The sequence below is a fragment of the Ictalurus punctatus genome, chromosome 12 (assembly GCF_001660625.3).
Source record: "Ictalurus punctatus breed USDA103 chromosome 12, Coco_2.0, whole genome shotgun sequence".
NCBI classification, from domain to species: Eukaryota; Metazoa; Chordata; class Actinopteri; order Siluriformes; family Ictaluridae; genus Ictalurus; species Ictalurus punctatus.
The window spans coordinates 21,007,519-21,021,994 of record NC_030427.2 but is presented as its reverse complement, the minus strand read 5'-3'; the positions used below and the strand labels follow the sequence as shown (position 1 = coordinate 21,021,994).

Below are 14,476 nucleotides of genomic sequence, written 5' to 3'. Positions count from 1 at the left end.
ACTATAACACACAATCTTTTTTGTTTATTAACACCATCAGCATATTTAGAATAGCTTCCATATGTAATGTAGGTTACAGTGGAGAATCAGATGCCCAGGGTGAAAAATTATGCCATTTTGCTTTCCACTGAGTAGTAGGTTATTTCACACTAAAACCTGGTTGCCTCTCCCAGGACGTTAAATCTTTGGTGTAAATGGAGCTTTCATCAAGGCAGTGATTCCAGACCTACATTCAGTTCTCCAGAAGCTTCAACAAATACTAACTGTGGATGTAGCAATGATTTTGAACCCGGTGTTTTTATGAAAATATGCCTTAAGTCCTATTCGGACGGGACTAGTTTTCCAGGGGGACGTTAGAGAAATTCATGTTTCACGGACGCACTTTGCGATTTTAATCCCGTCTGAATCTGCCAAGTCTGTGTTTTTCAAATTCCAGAGCAAATTGCCTTCTGTTTTTCGGCTAACTCTGTGATCCTCTGCGATATCCAATCCCATTAGAATGCGAATGTCTGTGATTGCCGATTAATATTTTCTCACACGGCTTTTCCTTGTGTGTTTTGGCCAATGTGAACTACCATAGAAGCTCTGATATGTGTGTTTTCTGCTTGCTGCGTGGGATGTAGATGTTTTTGGTACCCGGCAAAGAAATAAAAAAATAAAATCAACAGGAAGAACAAAATCATGTAAATTGTTAAGACTGGCCACTGTAATATCAATGTGAGGTGATTACTAACCTTCATTTCTGCACTCAATTTATATAACGTTTTAATTATGTAACTAATCACGTCTTTGTTTCAGTGGGTTTATTATAAGCAGCCAGTTCTATAAAATCGTGAATTTTAGCAGTGACAAGCAGACAAACAAGTGCTACTTATAAACTGAATGACGTGTAATTACTTCTTCATAGATGTACTGTACTTACAGGCATATAATTTTAAGGCTTGACAGAGTTTAAGTTAAAGATTTTAGCTTAGGAAAAACTATAGCACAGAAACACTAATATAACAAACAAAAAAAAATTTACCACACCACTTTAGGCTATGACTGAAAGAATTTTCTGACCCCTCAATTTGGAATGCTTACTCTGAAAGTTGGGAAGGTGTCCTCAACCCTGAGTTCAGCCTATGACATCATGTCAACATGGCCACTCAACAGTAAATAAAATAGCTTCTTCTTTAAATGAGTTTATAGTAGTATTTACTTTAGACCAATCAACATGGCTACATTCGACAGGTAAATCTATAACACTGACAAAACATGCTTTCATGAAGGCATCCTTGTTTATTCACCACGTTTTGAGCTCAGACTTCCCAGTTCCAAGTTGATGCAGCATAATTCGACCACAATGCAATGATGCATAGACACAGAAATAATTACTGAATACCTAAAAATACTTCAAAATGTAAAATCGTAACAAAGTTATATAAAGGTATGATTTTTAGCTGTTTCTCATTTTTCGTCTTTTATTTTTTGTTTGTGAAAGGCCTGACACGGATTACAAGTCGATGCAGAGCACTATGCCTGCAGTGTGGGTGAAGATCAGCTCGAGCTGGCTGGCCTTGGCGCTATACCTCTGGACTCTTGTGGCTCCTCTGATCCTCAGCAACCGAGACTTCAGCTAAACAGCAAAGAAATCATTCTACCACAGGTTCTTGTCCATTTGACCTTATCCATGTGGTTAAGTAAAACTTACACCTAGCATCTTTCTTGCTTTTAACAAGAATGTTTTTAGGAAGGAAATTCATAACTATACTATACCTGAATCAAACATATAATCTGATAAAAAAAATGTACACTACAGGCCTACTTTTTGATGAGAATCAACTGACAGGGTCATTTGGCTCAATATTAGCCGTATTGTGAGATTTCTTTCTAAGACAATGAGAATGCATCCAAAGCAGAATCCAAGGAAGTCAAAATCAATAAACTGATTTCCTCCCTTGCCTCAAATGTGCTGTCTAATATTCACTATACTCTGAGTTGTTTATTATTCAAATGTCTGTGAAGTGTTGAGAAAGACACTAAGCTTGTTATTATACAAAACAACCTGTAATTATAGCGTATATGATATGTAAGAGCTAAAACAATCATGCTGTAAACAGTGCAACTTTTCATTGTTTTCACTCTGCACAGTAATGTCAAATCAGACTTGCTGTATGGTGTTGGTAAAATCTTCCTCTGTTGATTTTTAAGAGATGTCTTTGTAGTACACATTGACCAAAGAAAAAGCAAGTGCTTTTATACTGAACTTTTGACTTTGAAGGAACTGTGTGTTTTAAACTGATTTTACTTGTATTTTGCACATTTTGTCTTGCAGAAAATATAATTAAAGCTTCTCACTGTGCATTTTTTTTCTTTTTTTTGGGGAAATGCACTGGGTTTCCTACAGTTGAGCTTCTGTTAGTTAAATCATACATATTAGGTGACCTGGGCTGTGTGTGTGTGCGCACCTGCCAGGATAATGATGAAGTTGTAGCCATGTGTGATTACACTACAGTAAGCTACACTATAATAGCAGGGTGTTTCCTTTCATCGTTCGGTCTTTGTCACATGACCATAGCAGCCCAGTTCAGAATCACAGAAAATCCCTACTTACTCATTCTCACTTACATGAAAACATGAAAATCTACTTGGCAAGAGCTGCTTTGGGGAATGTGATTTCCCCCTCATAAGCTTGGCATGGGCTGGGGTGAACACAAGACCCACATTCATAGCACTGTACTCCTTAGGAGAGATTAAGAGAGAGCAGGAAGATTGATGATCCCTTCTTGTACCTTTCTTTTTTTTTTTTAAGTTCTGATTGTAGTAGAGACTTTTCAAATGTCTACTTTGTAGGTTCATATGGAACACAAAATTTATCTTAGAATAGAGCATGTGATTAAATTCAAACTGATTTGATACATGCAGCCCTCGGTGTCTGACTATACGATAGTGACCATTCAGTATGTAACTCAAAATTTATTTATTTATTTGTTTTATTTTATTTATTTTTTTAAGATGTCAATTATGAAAAATGAACAACATGGATTTTTGTATTTGACACATTATTTACTCAATCAGCAAGAGAAACCTGCTCTAATATAAAGCCTGTTTTACATTGTGATTCTGGTTAATTTTTTGTTTTTTTATTATTTGTCAGTCGGCATCGCAATCGCAGAAATGAACGGCAATTTGCAATTTTCAAAATTTCTTCAGATTTGGCCCAAGATGTGTCATGTGACGTCATCACAGCATGCATTCAGCCAAAGCTTCTTCGGTTCACATGCGTCAAATGTGAGTACAGCTAAAAAGGTCTCATTTACCAACAAACATTTTGTGCAATTGCAATTTCACCAAGAAGTTTTCCACAAAAAAAACACAAGAAACTCAGCAAATTCCATTGTGTATTTTAGAAGAAAAGCCGCAGCAAAATCAAGCATTTTTGCCATCCTCATAATGGTGGTTTTTAAATGACTGTCTTACCAGTGGTCTCACACACTGAGATTTTAATTGATATTTTCTCGTTGACTGTCTTTAGTCGCGGTGCTAGTAAATCTGCCATCACGTTATGCGTTCTAAGATGACCGATATCAATTCCCGACCAAAGGCTGAAAATTGTATCGTGTAAAGCGAGCTTGTGAGTGCCTAGACCTATTCCAGTGTAGAATGTAATACAATAATGAAGCCACTGGGGGGATACTGTATGATACTGTAGCATCGTGTGCAAAACTGTTTTGAGTTGGCCTAATGGTGATAAAGCAGTTTTAAAGAGCACAAAATCCAGACCATCCGAATTCACTCGCACCCTTATGGACGTCTTGCTTAGATAACAAGAAGTGGAACAGAGCCATCAGAATGAATATGGGAAAAGGTTTAAATAATGTTCAATCGTAACACAACCCTTAACAGGCTGACCGATAAGCAACAGGTGGAAGAAATCCCATATTGCAGACAGAACTTTGAATGGTAGTGGCAGTGTGAGAGTAGTCAAAAGAGGAACACCTGAAAGACCGGTAGTTTCACTCAAAAAAAAATAAATATATGTATAGTACATGCAAACAGCAGCACACTGTTGAGGGACTTGATTTTTTCTGAGTAGCAGTAAAATATGAGTAGCAATTCCAGTTTAGAGGCAGGTTAAACTTAGCTATTTGTATTTTTATTTTGCTTGGTTCAGATTAATGATGATGCAGCAACTGTGGTAGAGAGAAAGATGCATTTAAATCCACAATTTTTTGCACATTACTTGTTTTTAATTTCAATTGGTTGTTCTTGTAACAGGGAGTTATCATTAGATTAGCACTAGAAGCAGGTGCGAAGAACAGGGGTTTGGGGCTGTGTGTGTTGAGGGGGTGGTTGACTGAAATAAAGCTTGATCCCCCCCCGAAGGATGTCAAAACGAGAGGGGCAGGGTCTGAATTTTCACATACTACTAAATTTTAATAGTGAAAAATAGTTTGCTTTGCTCAGTCTATCTGAAAAGAAAATGTAACTAAGTTTGACCACCCCAGAAATGGGTCATATTTTTGTGAATGCATGAGCTTGCCCAGTAGGCTAAATGCAGGAAATACCATGCAATCGTGCACTCAATCATCCGAATGCAATGAAGATACACAGAGATACCCTTTCAAAGTGTTTGAAAGACACTTTTTATTGGAAAATAAATGTCGTAATCTAAATATAGTTGTATCTCAAGCATAAATTTCATCAAAATTAAATGTTTATAGTGAAATGATTAAGATGAAGTTTTATTTTATTACGTCACTTTAAGTCTTGAGGATGAATGAAGCAAGCTGATAAAATACAGTTAATTAATAGCATACGACTGTGAATTTGAACAAGTAATTTACGACCATGTAAAAGTAAATTAGACCATATACGTTACTCACAGCATGTATCACAGCAATATAATTTTAACTGGTGCCCATTCTTGTGCATGTGTAAGGCTCCACTCACTGCTCCAGCGACAGTATCTAATAACGTGGTAGGATTTCCACGTGTTCCTGTCTTTTTGAAGTGATGGGAATATATTTAAATTTGTCATTCCAATTCTGCTTGACTCTCTCTTAAATTACATCTGACTCCAACTGTAAAAACCTCAGTGTTGTATTTATTTCTTAGTTATTCATATTTCGATACTTTTGATATTCTATACTTGATATAATTTATTTTATACAAAAATTGTGCTCGTTCATTCGGATTGCATGTGAAGTCTCACGCCGGTCGTGTGCGTGGATCTCATGGTCACAAACTTGCCAGTCTTGGGCATTAGCCAGAGGTAATTGACTAATACTATTTAGATGACCGTCCCATGCTTACCCTTTCCTAAATAGTACTTTATTAGTCCCCTTAGATAGTAACACTTAGTTATAGCAATGTTATCTCTAGTCAGAGGTCATGACCACTAAAATCTACAGAGACAGACCAATAATATCTAAGTAAAATTAGCTTTACAGTATCTCACAAAAGTGAGTACACCCCTCACATTTTTGTAAATATTTGATTATAACTTTTCATGTGACAACACTGAAGAAATGACACTTGAATACAATGTAAAGTAGTGAGTGTACAGCTTGTATAACAGTGTAAATTTGCTGTCCCCTCAAAATAACTCAACACACAGCCATTAATGTCTAAACCGCTGGCAACAAAAGTGAGTACACCCCTAAGTGAAAATGTCCAAATTGGGCCCAATTAGACATTTTCTCTCCCTGATGTCATGTGACTTGTTAGTGTTACAAGGTCTCAGGTGTGAATGGGGAGCAGGTGTGTTAAATTTGGTGTCATAGCTCTCACTCTCCCTCATACTGGTCACTGGAAGTTCAACATGGCACCTCATGGCAAAGAACTCTCTGAGGATCTGAAAAAAAGAATTGTTGCTCTACATAAAGATGTCCTAGGCTATAAGAAGATTTCCAAGACCTTGACACTGAGCTGCAGCACGGTGGCCAAGACCATACAGCGGTTTAACAGGACAGGTTCCACTCAGAACAGGCCTCGCCATGGTCGACCAAAGAAGTTGAGTGCTTCTCAGCATCCAGAGGTTGTCTTTGGGAAATAGACGTATGAGTGCTGCCAGCATTGCTGCAGAGGTTGAAGGGGTGGGGGGTCAGCCTGTCAGTTTGCTGAAGACAAGCAGACTAAGGACATGGATTACTGGAACCATGTCCTGTGGTCTGATGAGACCAAGATAAACTTATTTGGTTCAGATGGTGTCAAGCGTGTGTGGCGGCAACCAGGTGAGGAGTACAAAGACAAGTGTGTCTTGCCTACAGTCAAGCATGGTGGTGGAAGTGTCATTGTCTGGGGCCGCATGAGTGCTGCCGGCACTGGGGAGCTACAGTTCACTGAGGGAACCATGAATGCCAACATGTACTGTGACATACTGAAGCAGAGCATGATCCCCTCCCTTTGGAGACTGGGCCGCAGGGCAGTATTCCAGCATGATAACGACCCCAAACACACCTCCAAGACGACCACTGCCTTGCTAAAGATGCTGAGGGTAAAGGTGATGGACTGGCCAAGCATGCCTCAAAACAGCATCCTCAAACGGAAGGTGGAGGAGTACAAGGTCTCTAACATCCACCAATTCTGTGATGTCGTCATGGAGGCGTGGAAGAGGACTCCAATGGCAAACTGTGAAGCTCTGGTGAACTCCATGCCTAAGAGGGTTAAGGCAGTGCTGGAAAATAATGGTGGCCACACAAAATATTGACACTTTGGGCCCAGTTTGGACATTTTCACTTAGGGGTGTACTCACTTTTGTTGCCAGTGGTTTACAGATCATTGGCTGTGTGTTGTTATTTTGAGGGGATGGCAAATTTACACTGTTATACAAGCTGTACACTCACTACTTTACATTGTAGAAAAGTGTCATTTCTTCAATGTTGTCACATTAAAAGATATAATCAAATATTTACAAAAATGTGAGGGGTGTACTCACTTTTGTGAGATACTGTATATAATCATGCCATAGTTTCCTATGTACATGTTAACTAGAGTAAGATTACAATAACCAGAGGTTTAGACTTCTCCCTATTTAGACTTGGTCGATCAACTTTATGTTGTCCTAAACGGGTATTTCATATTGAGCCTGTACACTCTAAGTACACTTAACTTAATGCCAAATTGTTAGCCTGTACTAACCTGGTTGCAGAATTGCTCTAACAAGGACAATAATTTCAGAATAATTCAGAATATAATCAAGTCTAATTTACTTTACCAGGTATGAAAACATCAAAATCCAATACTACTATTGATAATAATAAGAAAGAATTACATGCAACATTACATTCCAATCAAATCCAAAACTTAATAATACAACATAAGAGAGACAACACTTAGATACCTGGTAGAGAAAAAACTACACACAGTGATCGTGTGGGAGATCTGTCTACAGATTCCCAGAATCTTTGGCCAGCTCTCCCCTAAATACCCAGATGCTCTGTGGGTCCACCAAAAGGTGCTGTTTGTGATTATAATTTGATGTCTGTGGAAGGATGTACCTAATTTACATACAGGAGGTAATTTGAGTGAGGGACCTTGTGAGGGTATGCATTTAACAGCATGTACTATTTTTATTTAAACTGCTGTTGAGGGAATGAGACCATATTTTCCAGTCACACTGAGACCTTTTGTAAAATACTGTATAGGTGACATCTTATGTAATGTATATAGACCTTGGGTGTGTTTAGGGTGATCTTGACACAGAGAAAGAAGAGTGTGAGGAGAGGTAGGAGGAAACAGTGTAGTGACAATTTCCTGGTCTCTTCTCAGCATGATGTACTATCTCAGGTGTGGATGCTAATTCTGTGGGAGAAAGATTGAGTATTTGTTCTCGAAGTAGTCCTTTGTCCTCAGAGAGTGGTTCTCTCTAGGTTCAGACATCTTGGCACCAGCCTTACATTCTCTCAATCATCCATTCACTGGTGAAATGGCTTGGAATCACTTCAATATAATTTTTGACATACTGAAATGGTGTATTATACAAAAACTGTGGTGTTTTTAAACATTCTTTTTGATCTTTCCTAAATTGTTTGATACCAATACCATCTGATTGTGTAAGACACAACGCTTTAGTCACGACTCATAAATGTTTTAACTGTATATGGTTTAGGTTGGTAATAAATTGAGACTTGATCCACTGACCTTTTCACGTATAAATAACAGACCTTTTTTGCACTCAGATTTCATTTAACACTGGTGAGAGAAAGGGAACAGACATAAGGCAGATTTTACTGGCAAGAAAAGACAAATTGAGGAGTAGTTCAGAAAGTACATACTACTTTACTTTTCTAAGGCATTCATTGCACTATTCATCCCATAAAGTTGAACAGCATTTTATGAATTATATCATTTAGAGTGTTGTGTTCCTACAGCAGAGAGGTTTACTGAAGTACGCATCTGCATTACACGTACCAGTTAATCTGGGCGAACTGAAAAAGCTGACCTCCCTGAAAGTTAATGTATAATTCACACACTGACTAGAGGAGAGAATCAGTAGAGTAACAAGATGTTAAATGTTAAGTTGTTCCTCACTGTTATGAATTAAAAAGTGTCTAATTATTTGTTATAGCTGTTCTCATTTATAAGCCAATTAACTTTTGTTGATTAATTTATATGAATCATTTACTATTAAAATATTAAGGATTTGTTTTAGCCTTTTTGTGTGTTTTTACAAAAAGAATTTTCCATGTTAACAGTAGGTATTTAAAGTCTTATTTCATTAAATTAGTAGTTTCAGGTTTTCAAATGCTGAAATTCTGATTGATTGCTTCTCATCAGCAATGAAACAGGTGTGTCACCTTTATCAGTAAGCCTTGCATATCAGGGATTATCTTTGTTTTTGTCTGCAGATTAAATATTAATGTTTTTGTAGTAGCTTGTAGTTCCACTTCCCAATATTTCCCCATCTGTGCAATTCCCTTTCCCTTACATGTCATCATGTATATCCCGCATCACTTCCTATGTCTATCTCAGTCTCGCTATCCATCTCTCACTCTGTGGAGGCCTGGTGGTGTCCCCCTCACACCCAGCAGGAATCAGCAGGCAAGTATAATTCTGTTATGTAACCATTGACTTTACTACAACATGGACCACAGTGGGGGGTGTTTGCCACTTGCATAAGGACTCTTGCCAGTTCGGGGACAGATAACACTGCAGGATATTTTGGAGCATGTTGTACCAAGTCTATTTGTGGTTTTATGAAAACATCTCCACCGGGAAAAGCTCAAAAAGGGAAACCCAAGCAGGACAGTTCCTATAACTACTTTCAAACACAACATAAGGACCATCATCACACTTAACTCCCCAGTTCCTATGACACTGAGGAATGGAATCATGGGAATTCAGGTGGAAAAACAGCACCCACACACCACGGTGATAGAAATAGTGCGTCTCAGTGGTGTTCATCACTTGATCAACAAAACGGCTGCCACATGAGGGACAGACTAAAGGGATCTTGCCATAAAAAGTAGAACTAGGGCTGTCACCAAATGTAGACCACTAATATGGTGATATTGATCATATCAGTGTAAAGATATCAATCTAGCAGACACCATTAACCAAAGAGAGACAAGTACAAGCCAAGCATACAATGAAAGCCAACTTTAATAGAAAGTGCTTTATGAATGTTTTCTTTTTCATGAACAATGCAATGATGCCCATCGATGTACAATAAGAAGCAAAGAATTACAGTATTTTGTAGAGCAAACCATCATGTATCATACAAAGATGGAGGGGTATTGCTTACAAAGGTGTCATGGAGGAGAGTCCAGGGAGATGCATGCACATGCGGAACACACCAGGGAAACAGACTCAAGCAATAGGAAACGCAAGGGAACCAGGACAACCAGAAACTCAGAAGACAAGGACACGCTAAACATGAACAAAAACAAACGTGAGACCCACAAACATAACCTGTCTTGAAGCAATGCTCCAGCAACTAAGGAGAAAAAACCAGGGAACTTAAATGGAGCACTAATCAAGCAGGGAAAATAACAAACACATGAGTATGGTTAGACAGGAAATGAGGGAGACAACAGAAGAAGTTCTGCAAGTACAGTCAGGGTACCCTCTAGTGGCCAAAGGTGGAATTGTCCCTCATGGGCATGACAAAAGGTCTTACTAAACTAACATGACTGATGAATGAGGGCACACGGTGGGTTAGTGGTTATCATGTTTGCCTCACACCTCCAGGGTTGGGGGTTCGATTCCCACTGTGTGTGTAGTTTGTGGAAACCCCTGTGCTGTGGGGGTTTCCTCCGGGTACTCTGGATTCCTCCCCCAGTCCAAAGACATGCATGGTAGGCTGATTGGTGTGTCCGTAGTGCATGAAAGGGTGCATGTGATTGTGCCCTGTGATGGTTTGGCACCCTGTCCAGGGTGTACCCTGCCTTGTACCTGATGCTCCCTGGTATCCCAGCTAACCTAGTTAGCGATCTACAATGGTGATGAAAGATTAAGTTTTGTGAGATGATCTGTTTGTGCAGGGTGTACAGATGAAGAGGTGAGAGAGCTGGATTATAGCATTCTCTTTAAACAGAGATAAAGCAAGGGTTAATCCCATTGTCACCACTATCAGCAAGTAGTTAAATGTCATTAATAACCAAATTAACAAAAGAGACTAAAGTAAAGAAATAGATCACTGTTGAGAAAAGAAGTTTAAACCAAAAAAAGGCAACTTAGAAGTTAATCATAAAATAAATATCACATATTGTAAATCAGTGAAAAGATGAACCATGAAATTAAGTCGATTTGGATTTTATAAAGTTAGTTACTACCCATTTTATATTAGATGTAGAATGAATTTACACATAAGTAGTTCATAGAAGAATTATGTTAGCTACTAATAAAATAACATTAATTCAGCCCATTGTGAATGAAAATAAAACTGCATGAAGATTTAACATTATTGGCTTACTGGTTTTCCTCTCTACTGATTTTTCCAATATTTCTAGATAGAAATAATCATATCATCACATAAGTGTCATCACAAACTCTTCCGTGCTCATGTTACATGTTTTGATTTGCAAACGGTTATAACATTACAATAAATATGCTGATATGCTGATATGACGTCGCCTGGTGACTTCTAGCCACTTTTTCTGCATGCATTAGATACTCTCTCCTGTTAAGAACAATAGCAACACTGTGCCCATAGTACATATTACCGCTCATATGGCTCATGGGGCACATAGTCAGACTAGTCATACACTAATAGTACAGCACTGATCATACAGCGAGACAGTACACACTACGATAACTGGATTGACCTTAAACACACTCGCGCGCGCACATTGGATTTTATAAAGTTAGTTACTACCCATTTTATATTAGATGTAGAATGAATTTACACATAAGTAGTTCATAGAAGAATTATGTTAGCTACTAATAAAATAACATTAATTCAGCCCATTGTGAATGAAAATAAAACTGCATGAAGATTTAACATTATTGGCTTACTGGTTTTCCTCTCTACTGATTTTTCCAATAGTCACTACTTATATAAGTCCAACTTAATCACTTTTTAACCAGGAATGTTGAAGGTCTTCATATACTTTCTGCATAACAAAATTTGCAAGGGTTAGAGGCTCACATACTCTGTGGTTTTGTTTTGGCTGTCGTGTAACGAATACTCCAATCACAGGCTTTGTCACGCAGCATGTTTTTCCACACAGTTCGCCCAGCTGCCATGTGCGCAACATGCCGATTGAAGCCTCCGCACAATGTCTGTGGTTGTTTGTTTTCTCTGCAATTATATCATATTGTTCTCCAAAGCCACACAAATGTTTCCACAAGAAGTACGGCCTTTAGCCACTCACATCATTGGCACTGCAAATCACATTTGGCTACACAGTGAGAGGTAATGTGCTAGATGTAATTGAAAACCACTCATTGGAGGATAAATTTGAATATAAATGAAATAAACATGTCAGATGACTTTATATAATTGATATGAACTATTAGCTATAAACCATAAACTATTAGGCATTTTGTGTTTTATCAGCCTCATATATGCTTTTCAATACATTTTACATTTCTAAATGTTTTCTGTGGAAAAAATACCATTGTTCCCAAAACCAATCACTGATCACCATCTTTTCCAACAACCAATCACTGATCCCCATTGTTTCTGACAACCAATCAATGATCACCATTGTTCCCAACAATCAATCACTGATCACCATTGTTTCCAACAACCAATCAATGATCACCATTGTTCCCCCAATCACTGATCCCCATTGTTCCAAAAACCAATCACTGATCACCATTGTTCCCCAAAAACCAATCAGTGGTCACCAATGTTCCCAACAACCTATCACTGGTCACCATTATTTGTTCCAGCCACACACTTTTTGGTTCTTCAGTTTAAACTATATTCTTGTTTATATTTCCAAGTAATTAAAAGCAAGGCATTCCTTCCAGAATGTTTTTCCCTTCATGTCTATTTCCTGAAATCTCACCACCACAGCTTCTTTTGTCCACATTCTAGATAGAAATAATCATATCATCACATAAGTGTCATCACAAACTCTTCCGTGCTCATGTTACATGTTTTGATTTGCAAACGGTTATAACATTACAATAAATATGCTGATATGCTGATATGACGTCGCCTGGTGACTTCTAGCCACTTTTTCTGCATGCATTAGATACTCTCTCCTGTTAAGAACAATAGCAACACTGTGCCCATAGTACATATTACCGCTCATAGGGCTCATGGGGCACATAGTCAGACTAGTCATACACTAATAGTACAGCACTGATCATACAGCGAGACAGTACACACTACGATAACTGGATTGACCTTAAACACACTCGCGCGCGCACATACGCGTGCGCACAACATCGCACTAAAAGCACTGACAGCCAGTGCACAGAGGGGGCGTGGTTTCCCCATGCTCTGAGTGAGATTGCAGCTCTGCTTACTGTGCCAATAAAGAAGACAGGAGGTGGGAGGCATGGCCGACCATCCGCTACAACTGCTTCTCCGGACTCTGACCTATATGCAATAATGCACAGGCATTGCGAGGCAAACAGGACATCTCCAGGTTGCACAGCTGCGCTTTCAGGTACTGCTTTTGAATTAGTGCTTCATGATTACTCTTAGTGTAAGGTGGCTCACACAATGTACTGCGGATAGTTCAGATCGGACAGTCCCGCATAGTAGGTACCGGAGGGACTCCTGTTATTTGCCCTGAATGCATGCTGCTTTATTCACATAACAGTTCACTCACTCAATTAGATTGCAGTGTTTGCGTTCAAGCGACTATTAAAGCATAACACTAGCACGAGCTTTTTTTTTTTTTTTTTTTTTTTTTTTTTTTTTTTTTGTGGGGGGGGGTAGTGATTGGGTTCATTGTGCAATCCAGAACTTCCTGAATGAAGCTGAGAGCCATCCTTAATCAGTTTGATGAATCTGGTTCTTTCTGATCATCAGCATTTTTTGGTAACAGTATCACAATGCTTAGAAGCGCGAGAACGGGTTGTTTGAAAACAAAGGATTATCACAGTCATTGAAGTTAAATGACTTAAACATTGCATCATGGTGTGCATGGAGTGAGATGTGGAAGATGATGCTGATGATGGTGGCTTCCCCCCCACCCCCTGGTAGGTGTTGCGGGATCCAGCCGCGGGGCACCATGGGGCTCCTCTCCGCATTGTTCGCGCGAGCCGAAATCATCAATAGCGTTACATAAGCGCGAGCGCGACTGGGGTTCGGTTAAAAAGCAGGGATTGATATATCGATACGGAAATATGGTTATGTCACGGCGTGCATTCAGTCTACTACATGCGTGTGCATCACTGTTTATTTTGCAGCGTCTTTGTTAGACTCGACACACTTTTCGTTGGTTAGATTTAGCTGAGAACAGAAATTAGAACTGCTTTCTTTCATGCTATCAATAATTTGTGTCTCTCAGTGCTGTGGATGTTATGATGTTTAATACTCATTCTTCAGTTGTACTAATACCCACTGGTTGTGTGTCCTTACAAGAAAAAGCTTACAGCCTATACTGATCCTTTGTACAGTAAAGGTACACACTGAAAAATAAAACACAACTTTGCCAGCTGGTTAAGTGATTTTCCAGGTTTCCTGACTGCACTAAATTGATCAATAAATAAATTTTCGAATGACCTCACTGTGGTTATCCAGAAACTGTTTCCATCTACCAGCACTCAGATAGCTTCCAGTATGACCAGCTTTGGCAACTGGCAGCTGAACAGACTAAGCTGGGAGGATGTTTTCTAGTGTAGGTTTAATATTGATGCTTAAGTCATGCTGCTTTGTTGACCGTGGTGTCCTTTATACGGTCCGTACAGGATTTCACAGAGGTTTTTTTGTGATTGTTGTGACCAAAAATGCTTGATTTTGCTGCAGATTTTATTTATTTATTTATTTATTTATTTTCAAATTTGTGATGCAACTTGCAGAGTTTTTCGTGCTTTTTTTTTTTTAAACTGCTTGAATCGGCAAAACTGCACTTGCATAAAATTG

At 38.7% G+C, this 14,476-nt stretch overlaps 2 protein-coding genes across 4 annotated transcripts in view; both read left to right on the top strand.

The window, feature by feature from the left end:
* The window catches only part of serinc2 (serine incorporator 2), a 155,551-nt gene extending 153,207 nt beyond the window's left edge, over nt 1–2,344 (top strand). For both annotated transcript variants that reach the window (XM_053684012.1, XM_017481774.3), the window contains one exon: nt 1,484–2,344. In XM_053684012.1, coding sequence (XP_053539987.1) covers nt 1,484–1,622 — 139 coding nt within the window. In that variant the 3' untranslated portion in view covers nt 1,623–2,344. The remainder of the gene's footprint in view (nt 1–1,483) is intronic.
* A 134-nt stretch (nt 2,345–2,478) lies between these two features.
* Nucleotides 2,479–14,476, top strand: part of hivep3a (HIVEP zinc finger 3a) — a 49,644-nt gene continuing 37,646 nt past the window's right edge. Inside the window, exon 1 of one of the 2 annotated variants that reach the window (XM_017481770.3) lies at nt 2,479–3,273. The gene's annotated coding sequence lies outside the window, so the exon portion shown is untranslated. Of the gene's footprint in view, nt 3,274–5,617; nt 13,053–14,476 lie in introns of those variants that run through there. The other variant, XM_017481769.3, reaches the window with a different exon arrangement.